We start from the raw sequence: 21,505 nt of genomic DNA, 5'->3' as shown, positions 1-21,505 counted from the left end.
TATAAAGTCAGTGACTGAGCTGAGATTAAAACTTTGAGATGAAAATTCAACATCATGGTTCAGAATGTTGTTGGTGTTTCTAGGTAACGTAATTAATTTGAAGGATATTATTAAAAGGAAAAGAATAACACAGAGATTATCAAAATTAACTAGGTAGTCTCATAAAACTCCCTGAGTTAGCTAATTCTGATAAAATTCCTACACTCTGACAATGATAAAGTATCAAAAATTACACATTTATACAATTGAATGCAATTGAATTGAGCTAGAAATTGGTCACATGACTAAAAGATGTTTTACAAATATAATTATCCAGCATTATGACACCAGGAACAAAGTTCTTTGAAAGCCTTTAGAATCAGTATTCCTTCACACATCTGGTATTACTTGTTACAATTTTCAAGGCAAAAATCATTATATAGATTATGTCCTGGTAGTAGGGTTTTAATTAGAAGAAAATATAACTAATTAACGGAAAGTACCAACTTAAAAAATCATTAATTGATTTTATTCTATTGGGTTGTGCCAACTTAATTAGTGCTCATTAGAAGAATTATTAATTCTCCTCAAAGAGCCTCCAGCCAGTGCATATATCTCAGTGATTACCTTCGTGAGGACATGCATATAACCAAAACTCAATTCGACTAGCTAAAGCACAAGTGGGTGAGTGACTAAAACATCTAGGAATGGTTACTGCTTCCAAAACAGCTGGATCCAGATCAAGCAATATGGTCAGATAAAACCTTTTTATATTAGCATCCATCTCTTCCTGCATCTAATGGGTTTCAAGACCCAGAACGTTTAGTTTCCGGTGGTGGCTCCCAATTGATTTTCCTCACAAATTAGCCACTCCAACAGGGAGAAGGTTTTTCTTTTCCAAGAGTTCTAACAAAAGTCCTGAGATTGAGCCTCAGTGTCCTGTCCCGGGTCACACACCCAACCTTGAGCCCATCCTTGTGGCCAAGGGGATGCAGTACTTTGATTAGCCAGCCTGCATCACATGACTTGCAGAGGCGGTGAGGTAAGTCCCTGCGGAGATATGTGGAGGAGTAGAGCCCTAAAATAAAATTGAGGTGGTGTTATCCAAAGGAGGAGAATGGACTTAGACAAGCAAAATTACTGATATCTACAATTTTTATCTGTAGGGGTTTAGTGTTAGTATAACAATTGCAATAACTATTTAGCTCATACACTAGTGAATCGGTGATTCTCCTAGCCCTGCCAACAGGAAAAAAGACAATCTCTGCAGCTATGTAGAAGAGTGCTGTCCAACAGAAACATAATGTAAGCCACATATGTACTTTAAATTGTTCTAGCAGTCACCTTTTAAAAAGTGAAAAGTAACATGAAAGAGCCATATGTAGCTAGTAGCTACTAAGCTGGACATCACAGATACAGATAATTAGACCAGGAAAATGTTAGTGAACTATGGAGGCATTTTAGGCCTAACTTTTTCAAATTGGTACCAGATAATTATTCGGTTTCAACTTTACTATTTTTTTACATGTTTTCTAAGAATAACATTGACAGAGAAACTCCACAAGATACAAAGAAACTTCCATGCTATGATTTCAATCTGTACATGATCAGAACCAACCCAGGTGAAGTTTAGGACCTACTGTTAAGTACCAGGATCTCCTAAATCTCACTCACACTTTCTTATTTGGCTTCCATTGGCTCTGCATTTGCTTGTCAATCCTCATGGTGAGGAGAGAGCTTCTCAGACCCAATTTTCACCTGTTGGTCTCTCTTCTGGTATTCAACTTTATTATTTTTTTTGTAGCACTTAGCACAATTAGTAAGCATATGCTTATTAGGTCCTGTATTCCCCTCCATTAGATTATAAACTCAATGAAGGTAGGAATTGTGTCTTTTGTTATTAGTCCCTAAGGAATAGTTCTACAAATATTTTTAAATGAATAAATAAATGATAATTTTCAGAGCCAAACATTAAAGTAACAATATGTAACTTGTTTTGACTTTTTATTTCATCTTCAGATCCTAAAATAAAATTATAGTCAATACATTTCCAAAGGATATATTCTGAAGGGCCCTAAATAAACTCTACCATCCACAGAATTCTTGGTCTGGGAAAAATCACTCAATTAACAGATATTTATTAAGCACCTACTATTTAACTGGCACTGTTCTAGCTACTAAAGATGCTTTATCAATCTTATTCCAATTGCGAATAAATAGCTAATAAATAAGTATATAATACATCAGATGACACCAAATAAAGCAGGGCAAGGGTAATTAGTAGTGCAGAGTGAAAGGCACTATTCGTATGGGGTGATCTTTCTTAAATATGAGAACATTTGGGGGGAAAAAAGCATAAAGGAAAGGATTAAGCTCTACAGCTCTTCTCCCAGAGTCGAGCATTTGAAGTAAAGAGACTAGCAAGTACAAAGGCCTGGGGGTAGGAGTGTGCTAGGACAGTTTAAGAAATAATACAGAGCTCAGTGTGGCTCTGAAGCAGAAGGACCAAGGGGTGACTAGTAGGAGGAATTGAGGTCAGCAGATAACATTTTAATGACTTGACTTTGACTTCAGCTGAAATGGGAGACCATTGAGATAGATAAAACCATTTCACTACTTGATGTGAATCACAGCATTTTTCAGAAAAATCTGCTTAAATGAGCTGAGTGACTGCAAAAATAAATAGTGTTAGATAAATAGAGAAGACATGAAAGTGTTCTAGACTGAGAATGGTTCTGAAACTAAGGATACTCAGAGGTAAGAATACATACATGACATGTATTTTCAGGGCAATGGATAGACCAGTGAATTAGTGGACTTGGGTAGGGAGTTGAAGAGTAGTGAGGTAAGGTTGTGGAGGGCCTTGAATGCCAGATTAGGCATACTCAAACTCCATTACAAGAAACATAAAAAAATCGCCAAAGGCTTTCAAAAATACACAGATGTCCAACCTGACCCAGTGGTCAGCAACATTTTGTCCTGGATCTATTTCCTTTCTCATAATTACAAGTTTTAAAAGATTATGCCTATCAAGCATACTATTAATGTTAATATTAATATTAATATTAATTATTAGCAAGCATACTAATGATATTAATATTAATAGTATTAATAAATTAATATAGTAGTATTAATAAAGTCCTTTTGTCATGGTTATAATCAATGGAATCTACAACTGCCAATTAATATTTTTGATTATCATAAAAAATAAGCATTTTCTCACTGACTTAATTCTAAGTCAATATGAATATAAAATTAGACATAGACATAAAGGCGAAATATTATTTCTGATAAGGCTTTTAAAACATTAAAAAAGCTTATGACCCCCTCTCCCTTCCTTTGGTACCATCGAAATGCCTGCTTCTGGGGGTTTAGGGACCACATATGGGAGCCAGGGACCTAGGCTATGTCGTGGAGGCCTTCTGGGTTTTCAGCTGGAGGGCTACCACCGAGTCATCTCCACATGGGCTCAAACTCACTTCACCATAAACATTTTGGCAGTGTCCCCAATTCCTCACTTCATCTGTGGACACTAATGCAGCATTGACCATCTGGTTACTAGGTTGGACAATCCTCCTTTGAACCAGAATTAATGCCCCATTGATTGGTTCATAAAAGAAATTTGTTATACAAGAAATGAGCCTTTTTCCTGCTTTCTCTCCTCTCTTTGATTATCTCTGGGAATCAGTGTTTGCTGCCATGAGACTGTATTATCTCATGAGGTCAGCTTGAAGCTCATATTTTGAAATCAAAGTTTCCATACTGCAACTGACCCACATGGGTGAAACAATATAAACATTTTCATCCATCCATTCAGCCAGCTGGCCAGCCAGCCAGCTGGCCAGCTAGCTGGCCATTTATTCATTCAACAAACGTTTAGCAAGAAACAGCAGAGCTAAGCTAACCATATCCCAGTTGGCCCAGGACAACTCCAGCTTATTCCTGCTTGTTGGATATCATTATTATTTCAATTTCATAAGTGCCCAAGTTTGCACAGTAAATTATATGGTCATCCTAAGCCAAGCATAGTGTTTAAAAGCATCTTTAAATGCACAGTGGATAAGAACGTATGCTTAAGTCAATACCTGTGATCTAAGTTTGGTTCTACCACATAATAGCTGTGTGACCTAGGACAAGTCACGAACCTGTCTATGTCTTATTTTACCCTTCTATAAAATAAGATCAAAAATAGGATGCTTGTCATGGAATTAACGTGAGAAACAGAAGTCTTATCTTACATGAAGACACATGACAAGCACTGTGGGACATTTAGCTATTATTATGCAAAAACACATCTGGTTCCTGCCCACAGAGACTGTATAGTCCAGCAAACTCACAGTATTTTAGAATTTTATTTTATTTAAATTCAATAAAATAACATATAATGTATCATTAGTTTCAGAGGTAGAGTTCAGAGATTCATCAGTTGCATATAACACCCAGTGCTCATTGCATCACACAGCCTTCCTTAATGCCCATCCCCCCAGCTACCCCATCCCCCCACTCAGCTCCCCTCCAGCAACCCTTAATTTGTTTCCTATAGTTAAGATTCTTTTATTGTCTCCCTCTCTGATTTCAAAACTCACAATTTTATAAAGAAAAGAAGTTCATTATTAACAAAGATATTGAAATATTACCATACATTTCATAGATATTTTCAAATATTATAAAATATTTATCAGGTTACAAAGAAGGAGAAACAGTTTGATAGGTACCAAAGTATATAAATAGGTCTGCCCGAAACTACCAGTGGCTTGAAAAAAAAATGAGTATTAGGAAAAAATGATGAAAATGTGAGCATTCTAATGACACGGATAACATCTCACCCTAACATAGGTTGAATCACAAAGAGCACTACTCAAACTAGTTCATCGAGATAATTGGCATACTGACAATATTGGCACATATCAACTCCAAAGTCTCTTAATCTCTAAAAGAATGATGCTTATTTTTAACAAAATGGCATAAAGCGGACCATTAGTCACAGAACTTGGTAAACTTTCATTTTCTGTTTGTTGGCATCGCATAGATGACAATTGCAGTTGCATCCAGGAAAAGAGAAGGTGGTTTGTACAGCCATGGATTATGAACTAAATTGTTAGACTATTTGTAGTTCAACATTCGGGAAAGCATCTGCTCCTTGGAGAATGGGACACCTGGTCCACAGAACCCTCATGGGTGCTCTCCCCTCAGTGAAGAGCACCCCCCGTGGTTCTCGTCCTAGGAGCTCACTAAAGTAAACACATTACACGCTTTAGCAGAAGAGCTCATTCTAAAGGCCTTTGGGTTTTAATCGTTTTTAAATGTTTGTTATGCTTCTCATTCTTCAATACAAAGTGAATATGGCACCCTTTTGTTTTACATGATTATATTCAATTATCTTATTTTAACAAGACATTATTTATGGTTCCAACTGGGTCACTAAAGTTTTTTCATCATTAACAGTAAAGCCAATAAGTAAAGACACATCCTCTAACCTAACATTGTAAAGATGCTCAGGTACTAGGGGATCCAGTGTCTGATAAATGGTTCTAGTTAATGGCAAGTAATATATCCAAATGATGAAGGGGGACAATAAAATGAAGGGCTAGAAATGTGTTCACTTCCAAAATAAATGAAACACTAGCACCATCTAAAATATAGTCTTAAATCTCTTATGTGTATGTAAAATAAAGTGAGTTTTATATACCACTTAACTCAAATTTATCTTCCATTTCATTTGTATAGTAATTAAATTCATACTCGGTAATACAAGGAATAGTAATGAACCCCTTTGGAAAATGTTAAAGTGTTCCTAAATGTATAATAACTCTTCTCTCTGTCTCATTATTTTTCCCTTCACGTAGGTCTCATGCAATCTTTTCAGTGATACTGAGTTCAGTTGAGGAGGTTTATGCGTAGAAAAGGTGTTCACCAATTCTCGGTCTCCGTTATTATAATAACAAGGTGGAGAAGGATCCCTAATCTCCCAGAATGTCATGTTGGATGTCTCAGTTCTATAAATAGTTTGTCTTGACGTTTGCATCATATCAGCTGATGATTATCATGCCCTAATTTTCCATTTCAGTGTTTCAGTGATCTTCTATATTAGGTACATACTGTTCAGAGATGGTCCTCCATGGTCAGGCCCTTTTCCCTCAAACAATTTATTTTTAACAACTTTTAGCGAATCCTACCTTTCAAGCCTCCCAGTGGGAGTTCTTTTCTGCTAATCTGCCCAAGCAAGGAATAAAATAAAAACACCTTTTCCACCATGTAGTGAGAACTTTACTCCAGCCAAAATGAAGGGAAATGCTTCCACTTTTGTCTAACACATATTTTTATTCTACATCCTCACATGCACATTATATTTTAGGGCAGTTTTCTGAACTAAATGCTCATTTGTTGAGAAATATTAGAATCATAACCAATTTTCTTCCTTGAGGCTGTGACTGGGAGATAAAGGTGTATTTTTTTTTAAGATTTCTTTATTTATTTGAGAGAGAGAGAGAGCAAGAATGGGAGGGAGAGAGAGAAAGAGAATCGCCAGCAGACTCACCAGTGAGCGCGGAGCCTGTTGGGGGGGCTCGATCTCACAACCCTGAGATCACCACATGAGCTGAAACCAAGAGTCAGAGGCTCAACCAACTGAGCCACCCAGGTGCCCCTGGGAGATTAAGGTGTATTTATGAGAGAATCAATTTCTTCTCATGAATAAAGTCAGAGAAGTTGTAAGCAGTAAAATCTGGGTGCTAGGCTGTGAAAGAAGGAAAAGGAGCATGATTGTCTTCAGCAGTGGCGTAACGGAGACCTTACAAGCTGAGCGAGAGACCCCAAGACTGTTAGCTTTGCTGAAGAATGTGTGTAAAAGTTGAGTATTTGTGAGGAGAAACCAAGATAGGGCACCATAAATATTTTCCTCAGTGTGCCATTCTTTCCATAATCAACTTCATGTCATGTATTTTTTTAAATGGACATGAGGCTCAAATATTTGAAACACAGGTAATCATTAAGTCCTAAAAATGGATTAGTTGAGACAATCCATGTCATCCTCTGGATGACAACAGGCACTAGAGGCAGGAGCAGCCCTGAAGTGGCCTCGCATGGTTTGGCAGGTCTTCGTCATTTAGCAGCTGCCTCACATGCGAATGCTCTGGACTGCCTTCTGTTTCTGTTTCACCCCATTAATTGTGCTAAAGAAATACACTTGACACCTATGCTGGGTAAGCTCATTTAGCCCCAATGGCTGCAAAAGTACTAACGCCATTAACGGAGGCATTTCAAACGCAGCCAAATGCTGCACCCAGTAAGGCAATAGGCCTCTCTCCATTACTGATGATGGGGCCTGTGGGAGTGTTTGTCCCCACAAACCAAATGTGCCCCACCAAAGAATGACGTTTTGAAAAGGCATGTGCTGCAATATTGCCCTTTTAGACCCCAGGGCTTCCCTTCTCAATTCCATTCGCCTGCTGTCTCCTGGCTGTCTTTTTTTTTTTTTAAGATTTTATTTATTTATTTGCTTATTCATGAGAGACACACAGAGAGAGGCAGAGACACAGGCAGAGGGAGAAGCAGGCTCCCTGCGGAAAGCCTGATGCAGGACTCAATCCCAGGACCCCGGGATCATGACCTGAGCCCAAGGCAGACGCTCAACCACTGAGCCACCCAGGTGCCCCTCCTAGCTGTCTTTAGGTCTTTTGCAAAAGAAAATTAAGAATGCAAATATAAACTATAAATTAAAACACAGTTTTAAAAGTGCCACAGTAAATTTGAGCACCTGAAAATTAAGTTACTCAGCTGCCCCTTGATAATGACCCATGGTAACTCTCTCTGTGAGCTGCTACAGTGAGGAACAGCAGGCATGTTCCAGGCCCCTTGCCCTGGATCCATCAGAGAGAAACTTTACACATACACACACACACACACTCTCTCTCACACACTCACACACACACATCTTTAGTCCGTCTGTCTCTGTCAAAATTCAGTAGTACTGGAGCTGTAAAGAAGCAAAATCAATGTAGGATGCTTTACCAATAGTCCCACCTAGAGGCGGGAGGATGAACCAGTTAGAAAATACTTTTTCATTTCTTCCCAAAAGGCTCTGTCTGAATTTGAATTTATTCTGTGTTAACACTTTCTTCATCTGGCTCTGATGCTTCTGCTCTAATCACTAAGTAACCACAAGGTTTTAAAGATGACCCAGATGACCTCAGCATGTTCAAGTGGAGGCCAGAACAGAGACTTTCTATTTTCTGTGGCCAAGTGGACATTAACTTTGCACTGCTCACAAGTCTCCAAAGAAAATTTGGCTAAAGAAAGAAAAACAGGCAGGTTGGGGTTGGGGCGGGGAGGTATAGGTGGTGGAATGAACTGAGAAAATGAATTTGACAATTTGATTGGCTAGAGTTGAAAAGCTTACTGCAAAGAACTCAGTGTACAGGTGATCAAAAAATGGGGCAGGGAAAACACTAGAACTTGCCCCAATCTTCCCGTATTCTCCTCAGGCTTCAAAGGATGCTGCTATCCAGTGATTAACTGCAGCATTCCGGGTTGCATAAATGCTTAGCAGAAACAAAACCAAAAAGTCCTTCATTGGGATTAAATGCTTCTTCTAAGATGGGGCATCCAAAAATTTCACAGCTGAAATCTCAGCAAACCCCATCTCCCAGCGAACCACATTCTACAGAAAGCTCTAAGCCATGCAGATGAGTACTGAACAGTGCTCAAGGCTAGAAGTAGTGTTCATTTGAAAAGAACACTCTCGAATCAACAGACCACTGTTCCACCAGGCTGGCATTTGGGTGACCATAAGATGGATTTGTTTTTCTTCCCCAGTCTCAGGAGGCCCAGGTGCTGAAACAATTGGCAGAGAAGAGGGAACATGAGCGAGAAGTCCTTCAGAAGGCTTTGGAGGAGAACAACAACTTCAGCAAAATGGCGGAGGAAAAGCTGATCCTGAAAATGGAACAAATTAAAGAAAACCGTGAGGCTAATCTAGCTGCTATTATTGAACGTCTGCAGGAAAAGGTAATCCCGACAAAGTGGGCATTAGCATGCATTCACATGCAACACAGCTGGGTGGCTTTCCAGTTCCCCGGGCACCAGAGACTTAGTCAAAACTTGCTTCAGGTGCAGGGACAGCCAACCCCTTGGGCAGGTTCTCCCTTCATAGCATTGACTTCATGGGCACTGCAACATGGTAGAGGAATGGGGATCCAACACTAGAGCTAGAATCGTGTCAGATTTTTTAGTGGTGAAGGGATTCAGGGAGGCTGATTCATGCTTTTCAAGTACATAAAAGATTTCTGTGCAAACCTTAAGAGCCGATCTATTAGGAAAATAATAAATTGGAAATATGAACCATGCCATACAAATATATAATATTAATAAGTAGTGATAATATATGATAAAACAATATGTTCAATATTTACTATTTAATTTAGATGTAATATTAAATACATAACAATTTGGAAAAATGTGCTTGTCAGAAAAGAACAGAATATCTATGAAAAATGGGAAGCTGATACTCTCCATGTAGGAAAAATCTACTTGGCAAACTAGAGTATGATGATCGCATGGAACCAAAGCAAAGGGGACCTAGTAGAGGATGCTCATTTCCTCAAGTTCTAGTATCCTGGTGCCTTTCTGCTCACCAGCCCTAGCATATACCCACTCCCCTCCATCGGGATGAGCAGTGCTGGAGAGCCTCTGGAAAATGTTCGCTCTTTCCCTTGTGTGGGCTCTACTGCTGTCTATCCACCACCACCACCCAGAAAACTTTCCTTTGAAAATGTATAGTATAGCTATGAATAGTTTAGCTTTGTCTATCTCCAGAAATTGGATTAAGCATGAAGAAATATGATTTTTGAGAAACGATGTCTCGGTCCTTTTCTGAGCAGTTGCCTCCTGCGCCAGTAGTGAGTGCTATCACATGTTGGCAATGGAGAGAGAGGTAGGACTGTCCCTGTTGTCAGAGCATATACAGTCTAGACAAGATCAGCCTCCTGTTTTCTAAGTATTTCTTAGGAAGACTCGTGTCCTCTATTAGAATTAGCCCATCTCATCTAAGAATCAGGCAGCCCTACTCTGATGTTTGCATCTATTCTGATGACTCTGTTTTCGATCTCATTCTCTGATTACAAATATCCGGCCAGAACCAAAGGAAATCAGGTACAAGACCTAAAAATATATGCCCTTAATTCTATGGAGATTTTTGTGGGCATCTGAGCACTTGAGGAATTTGTGAAAGCATTGCTGGGGAAGCATGTGTGGGCTCTGAGACAGCAGTAGGACACTGAGGCTCTCGGATGTGTGTAGAGAAAGTGCTAGATGACCTGGGAAATCCACTTCAAGCCTTGGTCAGAACCTTAAAGTTAAAATGTAATTCACTTATATAAGCTAGTGCTTCCATACTCTCAGAACATTGTGTTTCATCTAAGTGCATCAGGTCAGAATTTGAAGGTGGCACTTTGGCTCTCTGCATGTTACACACGGTGGTACCATAGGAAGTGCTTTGCTGAGATGCAGGAGAGCAAAGGTCCACTGGCTAAAACTTATGCCCCTCACCTTGAACCATTCAGTCTTCCTCCATTTGCCCTCCGTTCACACATTTCTGCCCAACCAAGGAGATTCTTGCTGACTGGTACTGGTACCATGGACAGCAGAAGACCACCATGTCTTCTGTTCTGGATAATTATGACTCAATCATCTCATATCCTTGGCCCCTAAAAATTAAATCGAGTGGAGCTTCTAGGAATGGGGCGTGCTGGTCATATTTCAGGATTTTCAATTAGGCCTTAGTATCGAGTACAAGATTTCTATCATTGACAATAAGGACCATTATTGGTTTTGAAATTACACACATGTAAATATACAGCACGTCCCTCTTGATTTCAATTATAAAATGGTACATAAAATTTGCATGTTTTAACTAGTATTTCCAGAAGTGTTGGATTTTAATAAGCAATTTCTTTTTTACTGTGTGTTTCTTTTCACTCCCCCCCTGCCCAGCACCTTGTTGCCTTCTTCCCCATTCTCACCCAGATTTAATCTCCACCCCCTTTCAGACATACATGCATACAGACATGCAATTTGTCCTAGAAATAATCAACCTGTGGACAGTTTAGCCTTCCTGACATGAAGCTGCAGAATCTCCACAAGTGGGACCCAGGCACCTACATTTTTTAAAAACTCTCCAGATGACTCCAGGTTTGAGAACTGGGGGTTTATAGCCCATTCTGACTTAAATCTCAGCTGACAGTATTCTATCTCATGCTGAATAATGCAGCCCAGATCATTTTTAAGACCACATTTCCCCTGGTATTTCATTGCCACAGAGACGTTTTTCAAATCTAATAGGATCTTTGGCCAGAGTTACCCAAGATCTATTACCTTCTCCATAAAGAAGAGAGATTCCTTGGGGATACCAAATTTACTTCCGTTACTTCCTACGTTTTCTTTTTCCTAAAATAAGACAAAGTAAGTTTCTTATTATGACCAATATCTAGCCTTTTGTCTGAATGAAATTACTACAATGAGATTAAAATTGTAAAAAGAATCAATAATAATAGTAATGTTGAAAATACATGATATTGCTAATACACATAAGCTGTTGCGGAATCTGATGCATCAAAAGATGATTACCACTGAAAATGAGATCTATTAATGAGTTAGTTATTCACTGAGTATTTATGGAGTACTGACTATGTGCTTAGAAATCTGGAAGGGGATGTAATATCAAAGAGCATTTACTAACCATCTCTTTCCCCGTGCAGACAATATAAAGCCCAGCAAAAAATAACAGCGGCAAAAATTAGAGAATAAGTTAACATATATTATGGACCAATATAGATAGTAAATACAAAAGCACTGGAAAATGTTGGTAAAAATAAATCCACATCAAGGCTAAGACACACACTTTCCACCATTTTGACAGGCCTCACTAACCCTATCAATTAGCCAGAGACGTGATACAATTTCATGTGAGCTTTTGCCAGCACTCTGCCTCCATCTGCTCCCCATGCCCCTCTTGTACTCAAGTAGGAGAACAGAGCATCCAAGCAGAGCATGTCTTCCCATGATGTCCATGTTTTTTTTTTTAGTGTCATTCACAGATAAATTCCCACAAACTTCTTGGAAACCCAGCCATGTTAGCTCAAAGTCCCTAGCTAAAACCGAAAGCCTAAAGCGAAAACAATCTCAGTTGAACTTTAGAACATACTGAAGTGTTCTTTAAACTAAGAGATTTTTTTAAAGATTTTATTTACTTATTCATGAGAGACAGAGAGAGGCAGAGACATAGGCAGAGGGAGAAGCTGGCTCCCTGGGGGAAGCCTGATGCAGACTCAATCCCTGGACCCCGGAATCACACCCTGAGCCGAAGGCAGACGCTCAAATACTGAGGCACCAAGGTGTCCCTAAACTAAGAGATTTTGATGTGATTGTCTGGGTGGAATTCAGAGATCAGTATTACTTTTAATATTTGCCAGTAGGTGCTAATATTTAGCAGGAATTGAGAACCACTGAGTTAAAGACTTCTTAAATATGCTTTGTTATGTTGTCACAAATTATATTTAAATATTTTTTATCTTTGTGCTATAAAACTGTCCCTTTTCCTTCAGAAACGAGGGTTACACTTTTTTTTTCAATATCTGTTTTCATAGCATCTCATATCAACACTCCAGCTTATTATATAGAAAAGAATCAAATGTGGAGAAAGGTGTAGAAAAAGGAATGTCTAGACAGAAAGAGCTACGCTAGACTGATCTGTTTATGTCACTCAAATTGAAATTACACATACCCAACAGTCTTCAAATTGAGTGACATAAATAGTCATGCCCAGGACTCAAAAGTGTAGTTTGTGGACTATGATTGACACTCTGGTGAAGTTTACAATGTTCCTATTCTTGGCATAGTATAATAGAAACAGACACTGAGACAGAGATGGAAACAGAAAGAAAAGTACCTGTTCCTCCATGCAGAAAGGATTAAAGAGACACTTTCTTCCTCCCTGAATGTGTCCTTCCTCTCCTAACACTCAACAGTATCCTGTAGAAAATTCACTCCCTGGCCCATCAGAAACCCTGAGTAGCAACAGCTGTCCATCAAACTCCACCAGGATCTGTAGTGGATAATTCTGAAAAATCAGCTAAAGCAGATATAATCATTTTAACAATAATACATACATTCATTAAACAAAAAACTTTAATATCAAACATTTAAATGTACAGCCAGTTACCAATCTTTTGATATAGGCCAAGACCTTTTTGAGAAATGAATCAGTCCTAGTCCTCCCCCCCACTTTCCACCTATATCATATTAGCCATGATGTACAGTTTCAATTTCTGTAAAATTGGATGAGGACTAAAGATATCTGCAAAATCATATGGATATATATAAGATCTTAACAACTTTTCTTTTTTACAATTTCCCCTGGCTTTTGTAGTTGATCCAATATCTGATCATAATACCCTTTCTCAAGTATTTCCAAAGCTTTCCCTCCACACTGACAATTTTCTATTACTGTAATATTTAATTAAATTATGTAATTAAATTTTCAACTAGCTAGTCAAACAGGCTGGAAATATCATTGACCACAAGCAATATGTAATTCAACTAGGGAAAGGGAAAAGTATGTGGAAATAAAAAGGAAGAGCCTATAGCTTCACAAGCAACCCAACATTTAGGAGATACTAGAATGATGGGGGGGATGGAGATTGTTGGCTAACCTAGCAGGTCAATTAAAAGGACTTCTACTCTTATAGAAGTTGAATTCTTATTGAATTATCCACTTAATTCAATGGTGTCACATCTTCTTGCTTTTATAGCTGTATCCCACCATTCACTAGCCACTGCCAAGACTACCCAGACCATAATATTGTAACAAAGACCAAAGGAACTTTCCATAGTGTTCAGGAGTGAGAGAACCAAAAAACGCAGGCAACCTTGACAGCTACTTTACCTAGCCAACCACAAAGGACAGTACTTAGGAAATAAGAGACATTGTTTTAGTATAATTGATCATTTCACCTCTGATACAGAAAAGTTGGAGTGAAAACACTGTAGCCATTACTTCAGTGATTATCACATCGCATAATATGATATAGCTTAAAATAATAAAAATAATTTGAGGGACTAGGATTCTGTGATTCTTTTCTTAAGGCACAATTTTGATGTTGTATAACTCTTTAGATAGAGATCTCAACCATTATTAATTTTCATCTATTATCAATTTTTATTCTCTTATCTGATTTTTGTTTGGGGGGGTCATTCTCATTCATGAGTGCCATTTACGTAACTATTTACCATTGAGCTTGTCTCATGAATGAATAATGAAAGGAAAAGAGGAGTTAAAACTAGCCCTTACTGATAGCTCCTTGTGGGCCAGCCATTTTGCCTGTACTAACGTATTTAATTCAAACAATAACCCTGTAAGGAGATACTGTTATTGTCCTCATTTCACATCTAAGGAATTTTGTCCTTAGAGAGGTTAAGCCATTTGGTCAAGATCACAAAGCCAAGTAGACCACAGAGTCTGGATTTGAAGCTGTGCCTTTTTGATTCTCACCCTTTATACTAAGCTAAAGCTACAATTCCTTGCCAATCTTCAAGCACTGCTCAGTAAGCAGGCTTGGCAGTACCACTGGAAGTTTTTATTCCGGTGACCACTGTCATCTTGATATATGACAATGTGCCTTCCTGGCACTAACAGCTCACTCCTGACCCTTCTTTTGTTTTGCAAGTGCATGGTCATTTGTAAAAAGAATTCTTGATGATATTGATTGACCTCATCTTGCATTTGAAATAGACTCATGTAGCAGAATTTCATAGATGGAACTGATACTCTAGGTCATCTGATTCAAGTCCCTGGTTTGTGTTTGATACCTAAGGCAAAGGAGACATTAAAAGGTAAAGAAAAAAAAGAACACCTCATATTCCTTGGCTTTGACCCAGAAATCTCTCTAATCACATTTTCTTAGGGAATCAGAATTTTTCCTAAAACCACCTTTCATACACTTTTGCATATCAAGGGAATAGTTGCATGCAATGCTAAAATATGATTTATTACACCTCCCTTATATTGATGGAAGGAAGGAGGGAAATTGCAGAGAACTTCGTGAATATAGATCTGCTTTAGACTGTCTCGCCATGTGTCTGACAGCGCCTGATGAATAGTAGAAGCTCAATAATGAAATGAATGTTATCAGAGACTAGCCTTGACTGTTTGATGAGCTTTCTCAGAGTATCACAACTACCTTAGTAACTTCTGTCAACTGCAATTTCCTGATTTAAAAAAAGAAAAAGACTATGTTGAAAACCACATGCCTTCTGCATGTCTGCCCTTTGATTCTCCCACGTTCATATCATAAAGTCAAATTGCAATTTCATGGTTATTTATTTGGTGATTTGATGATTGCAAAGTTTTCCAAATAATAGATTTACCAAAATACCTGAAATAACAATATTTTTCCTAAAAAGTCAGAATGTATTTAATTTCCCTTTTTTATGTTTATTTCAAGCTCACAGATCTATTTGTTCTTTTCTGTAGCAAAACCCATTTCCTTACGACTAATTTTGAGTTTAATAAGAAGTGTGCTCCAGAGCAGCCCAATAATACTAATTTTAATGCTCCCTACTATATTATAAATTTGAATTTGTATCAATCTTTAGACGTAGATCTCTGTTATTTTGTTCTAGTAAACTGATGGCCTGGGCTTTTTCCTAATTTTTGTCAGAACTCAGCTCTCACTAATTAGTTTCTTTGTGAGAAAGATTTTGCTGCATCTTTTTCCTCATAATGGCAGGACAAAAAAGAAGGCAGAGCCAGCTATAGCCACACTACTTTCTCTGTGACATTTCTAAATGGGACACATATAACTTCCCTATATGTCTTTATCCCCTTCTCGACATGGCTTTTAAACATACATAAAAAGCTCTTTTAAAACAATTAAATAAAATTGCATTTAAACTCTCTAGAGTCAACTTCCTGCTTAACTCCAATTCTGTCTTTCAAGGAAGTATATAAGATGTTATATGCCTTTTTTCTCCCAGCACCTACATTTGAAAAGACACATTTTCCATGCAACTATTAAATTTTCTCTTTCCCCTAACATTGAGCTTACATAGCCGTGATTAGCAGAGTGGGCTGTAGAACCAGGCTGTCATGGGGTCCCAGCTCTGCCGCTTGTTAGCTCTGTGATCTTGGGCAAATGACGTACGCTTTCTGTGCCTCAGTTACTTCATCTGTCAAATGGGAACCAGAATTACACCTCTACCATGGGACTGTTGTGAGGAGGAAGGGAATTTAACAGGTAAAAATCTGTATTCATGCAGAACTGATCACATGTTAGGTGCCTAATCAATGCTCAGCATTATGAAGAACACAGTAAACAAAGACTCATTGAGATTAAGAGTTTAATGATAAGATTTACTTTATAGCTGGTCAAGGTCTTTGCCCCTGAACTAAGGGAATCTACAAGAAATTTCTGGAGTTATAGGAGGAAAAAAATAGCTGTGTAAATAATACACTAAGTAGAAAAGTAATACTAATAATCATCAGCATTTTGAAATTTCAATTCAAGAAGCAATTATTTAGTACCTATGGTATGCAACACAATGGGCATATAGTCATTTAGTACAGAACTATGTACATCTACCTTTCCTCTCAGTTCCCTCCACAGAAAGTTCAGTTCCCAAACCAAGCTTAGTGCCTCAGTTCCTCAGGTAAATAAACATCCACCAATCACGGGCTTAGTGCAAAACACTCTACTATGCCCAGCAAGTATAACTAAAGTGAGAAAATGCAGTCCTGCCCCTGAGTGAGTTTATATATAAGCATCTACTTAATATGGAAGATGAGACAAAAACAGAAATACCCAGAGCAGAAGTTAAAATAAAAGGGCTGCCACCTATTTGCCACATAAGCAAAGATTTGTGCAGGTGTTCAAATGGAAAGTAAGGTTAATTTTATTTTGTGGTCTCCTAAAAATCTTCATGGAGGAAGATGTAACAACCACATGCTTTAAAGAGTAAGTTATGATCCTGACCAAATAGAGACAAAAGACTAGGAATCTCAAGCATTAAAAATTGCATGAAAAGACAATTTCATTATATGGAAACATCAAGTATGTGTGTGTTAGAGAAGAATGGAGGGTAAGGCTAGAAAGGTCATTTGGAGTCAAGTTTTGAAAGGCCTTGACTATCAGAGCAAGCATTTAGGAGGCATACAAAAAGTCATCTTCCTGCATCTAATCCTCTCAAAGTGTCCACTGGCAATTATAAAGCCCTTAAGGGACGCCTGGGTGGCTCAGTGGTTGAGCATCAGCCTTTGGCTCAGGCCATGATCTCAGGGTCCTGGGATCAAGTCTCACATCAGGTTCCCCTCGGGGAGCCTGCTTCTCCCTCGGCCTATGTCTCTGCCTCTCTCTTTATGTCTCTCATGAATAAATAAATAAATAAAATCTTTTTTTTTAAAAAAAAAAAGCCCTTAAAATATTGGGGAGGAGGAAAAACACCATTAAAATGAGAGGGAAAACAACAATGTGATATTTTAGTGCTATTTCCTAGATTTATACAGTAGCCGTCATATTGAAAATTCTCTGAATCATATGACCTCTTGATCACAGTTTTGATCAAATGCAGCTTTAAGGTTTTTTTAGACTCTGTAAGGCTTACAAGATCCTCTGTAACGTAACACTTCCTGGGTCTCTTGTTGTCATTTCTCGTGAAATGAGAACAGTCCCTCAAGGGAGACACCAAACACCTGGGTGATTTCCAGGGAGAAAGTGTATCGTGTACAGGAGTAAGCAGGCCTTCCTGGTTCTCTGCGGAGCAGACAACCAGGCTCTGTGACGTTGCTTCTCCCTTTGGTGTTTTCCAGGAGAGGCATGCTGCGGAGGTGCGCAGGAACAAGGAGCTCCAGGTGGAACTGTCTGGCTGAAGCGATGGAGGGTATGGCACGCCCTACCATTAGGAAATCCCCCTGCCTATATTATAATGGATCATGCGATATCAGTATGGGAAATGTATGACATGGTTTAAAAAGAACTCATTATAAAAAACAAAAAACAGAATCAAAAATTAAAAAAAAAATTCAATGCGGTCTCTTTGCAGAATGTTTTGCTTGATGTTTAAAAAATACCTTGGATCTTATTTTGTAAATACTTACATTTTTGTTAAAAAATACAAGTATTGCATTATGCAAGTTATTTCATAATCTTACATGTCCTGTAACAGGCTTTTGATGTCGTGTCTTTCCACTCAAATGAATTTGCTAGGTCTGTTCTGTTTGAAGCCCTCATGTTGAACTCCATTCCCTGCCCTTTTCATTCCAACAGAAAAATGAGGTCAGTAGACAGTCTATGGTGCTAGAAACCCACCATTGCCTAATGACCTAGACGGCTTTGTAATCTCTGAATTTGACTAAGACCATACCTAGGTTACAGGTATTATGATTCCACGCAAACCTCCACATTTGTTCACTCATAATCTACTAACTGCCTAGAAACCACAAAACCAGGCTAAGAAAAGAAAAATACACCAATCATAGCATTTACTTCTGCTTCTACTGGATTATGTGCTACAAATGTGCTTTGGCGTTAGAAAGGGATGGATGAGAAGACAGATCTGAGATCAGTCTGGGTAGAAGCAGAAAGCTGAACCTTTTAAAACTGCTGAACACAGATCCAAATCCACATGGTTCAAGCAGCCGTGAAATCGCTCTTCATGAAGTGGGCTTAATTCTCTAGTTTAAGTTCTTTTGATGGAATGAATTAATTAATGTGTCAGGTGGCTTATTTGTGGATGCCATGATTGATGATGTTCATTTTAAGCTCTTACCTATAGTACAAGTACATGATGCTACTGAATATTTTTCCACTTGGAAACTGTGAGCTGGTTGTTGCATTAAAACACACGTACAAACAAGATCAAAAACACTGCGGACTTTCACTCAAGCTGGTCTTTCTTCCCCAGTGTGAGGCAATCCTGCCTATTAAAATAAAAAGAAATTACTCCATCTGTGAGGGCTGATACAGCTAAGGGGGGTAGGCAGGGCGTTTGTGCCAACTAAGAATCACCAGACACCCACCATAAGTACCTATCGCAGTTTTGAAGTCGTTTCTCCCCCAAATCCCAACTCCTGAAGGTTGCTGCCTGCATATTTACTCTTCATTAGTGCTATTTTCCTGTATGTCATTGTGAGCAAGCTGTGATTAATAAAGAATTGGAGTTCTGTGAACTAATAAAGGTGCCGTCTGTTCTCTTGCCCCTTCATGGACCCGACCCCGGAGTTCAGATTTTTAAAGGGTGCCCATTGGATTAGCCAATCTCCTAAGCAAAGAGACAATAATTAGAGTTTGAAGGAAACCAGTGCCCTGCTGATTCACTTCCCTTCTGGAACAGCAGGCGGCATCTCTTTTCTCTCTCCTTCTGACAGGCCAGCACTGCAGGAGAGGTCTTCAATCTGTTCCCCTTAAAAGCATTCAGGACTGAAGGAGATAACCATAGGTTCGGACTAATAATTCGGAGAAAGAGACCCCCTTTCAGAGCACTTGGAAGGTTCCTGGCACACCTCACACTCTCCCATGTGGCCACAGAACGCCTTTGCCAGCCTGTTAAATGTGATTGCCCTGCCATACTGCTGAATCTTGCGCTGCCGATAAGCACACTGCACACATGGACACAGCAGGGTCCTGTCAATGACCCAGATGGATCCTACAGGACCAAAGGAACCACGTCCAGTTTTAGCAGAAAATCATAAATAAATGAAACCACACAGACTTATGAGTAAGTACACTGGGCTGTAGTCCATAGAAGCACTATCCAAGCCAAGTTTGGAGGTGAGGCCACCTGGTCCCTATCTAAATATCCTTTATTTGTAGGAATCTAACACAGCAATGATCAGTACACATGCTTACAGACGTGAGCTCCATGATCTTCCTTTGGGAAGTCAATCGGAGCTTCTGATTGGCATAAGAGACTCTGCATTTTCATACTGATTTTTATGTAACTTAGTTCATAATTGTTTCTGATAGAACATTATTTGAATGGCTCCCATTGGGCCAGACCCTGTGATTAAGCCCTGGAAACATGAAAATGAATGATCACAAGAAGCTCACAATCTACTTGCTTATTTTTGGCTCAGAACTAGCAAACAGGATATTTTGGTCTGTCCTTGCAGCAAATTAAGGGAGAACATAAAACTTCTGTGAAGCTTTCTGAAATATTAGAAATAGTTGACAAACATTTCACGCTACTTTGTGAGTCCCAAAATTGGAAATACTGACTGATCCAACTGCCTAATCCCAAAGGTGAAGAAGCTAAGACACAGAGAGATGAAGAAGGATAAGTGATTTCGTTCCAGGTCACACTATGCCCACTTATCATGATTTCTCTCCTTATTAATAGCTCATCAGCAGACCATCCTCAAATCTTACCACACCAGTGAGGATATGTTATGTCTTTGAAGCTCCTCTAGACTAGTGGTTCCCAAATTTTGGTGTGCTTCCTAGTCATTTGGAGAGATTTTAATAAGCTTGCTGAGCTCCAACCCCAGAATTTCTGATTCCTGGGGTCTGTGTGGAAGCCTGAGAATATGCGTCTCTATCGTGTTCCCGAGTAATACTAACACAACTTATCTGCAACCTCACTTGAGAGACCCCACTACAAAATAGAATCAATACAGATATGTGGATTCTTGGTGATGGCCACAATGGTGATGGTGTTTCTGTCAGGGCATGTTCCATTGGGGTGGGGCTTGAAAAGAAACTCATACTATGTTATTCAAAAAAGTAGAAGTGGAACCCAAAGGAACCCAACAAGAAAAAAAATGAACAACTACATCTTGCAGATTAATAAAACAATAGAAAGAAAACATCTAAGAGAAGGATAACGCCAAGGAAACAATAGTCTTGCATCTCTGACACAACGTATTTCACGGAGTCTGGCTTCTTCAGGACTGTGTTTAAATTGTATATATGACTTTGAAATGCATTCTGAAGAAAATTCACGTACTCTCATTGGTTTAACGATTTACCCTGCTCTCCTATCTCTTCTATACTCAAAAATACACAGAACACATGAAGGTTGACAAATGTTTTCTCTGGAGGCAAGCACCAGCCTTTACAACACTTCTGAGGAGAAAACAGAAGTAAAAATGTACTGATAGCTACACTGCACCACATCCACCCCCATCCCAGTGAGAGAGAGAACAAGAAGGAGGAGATAATGCATCCTTGACCTTAGCTACCAAATAATCGATCACCTTTTGTGTTCCCAGCCCTAAAAAAGCAATTATCCTTGACTTCTAATCAGGTGCTTTGCTGGAAATTCTTAAGGCAAACACAGAGTCCAAAACAAAACTAAGATTCCCAAGCTCCTCCCCCAAATTACTGCAGAGTCATTTTGGATCCCTCACTGTCCTCACCACCCACCTCCAATCAGTCATCAAATAGCATCAATCTGACCTCCCAATTGTTCTTCATTTCTCGCTTCTTTTCTATTTCCACAATCACTGCCCTACTTTAGGTTTTATTAGATTTTACAGCAA

At 38.9% G+C, this 21,505-nt stretch overlaps 1 protein-coding gene across 1 annotated transcript in view; it reads left to right on the top strand.

Annotated features, from left to right (window-relative positions):
* STMN2 (stathmin 2) overlaps positions 1-19,203 on the top strand; it is a 49,968-nt gene extending 30,765 nt beyond the window's left edge. The window contains exons 4-5 of the mRNA XM_077876482.1: positions 8,794-8,985; positions 17,837-19,203. Coding sequence (XP_077732608.1) covers positions 8,794-8,985; positions 17,837-17,896 — 252 coding nt within the window. The 3' untranslated portion in view covers positions 17,897-19,203. The remainder of the gene's footprint in view (positions 1-8,793; positions 8,986-17,836) is intronic.
* Positions 19,204-21,505: the final 2,302 nt, after the last annotated feature.

The sequence above is a fragment of the Canis aureus genome, chromosome 28 (genome assembly GCF_053574225.1).
Source record: "Canis aureus isolate CA01 chromosome 28, VMU_Caureus_v.1.0, whole genome shotgun sequence".
Classification (NCBI taxonomy): Eukaryota; Metazoa; Chordata; class Mammalia; order Carnivora; family Canidae; genus Canis; species Canis aureus.
This window is presented reverse-complemented; position numbering and strand designations above follow the sequence as displayed.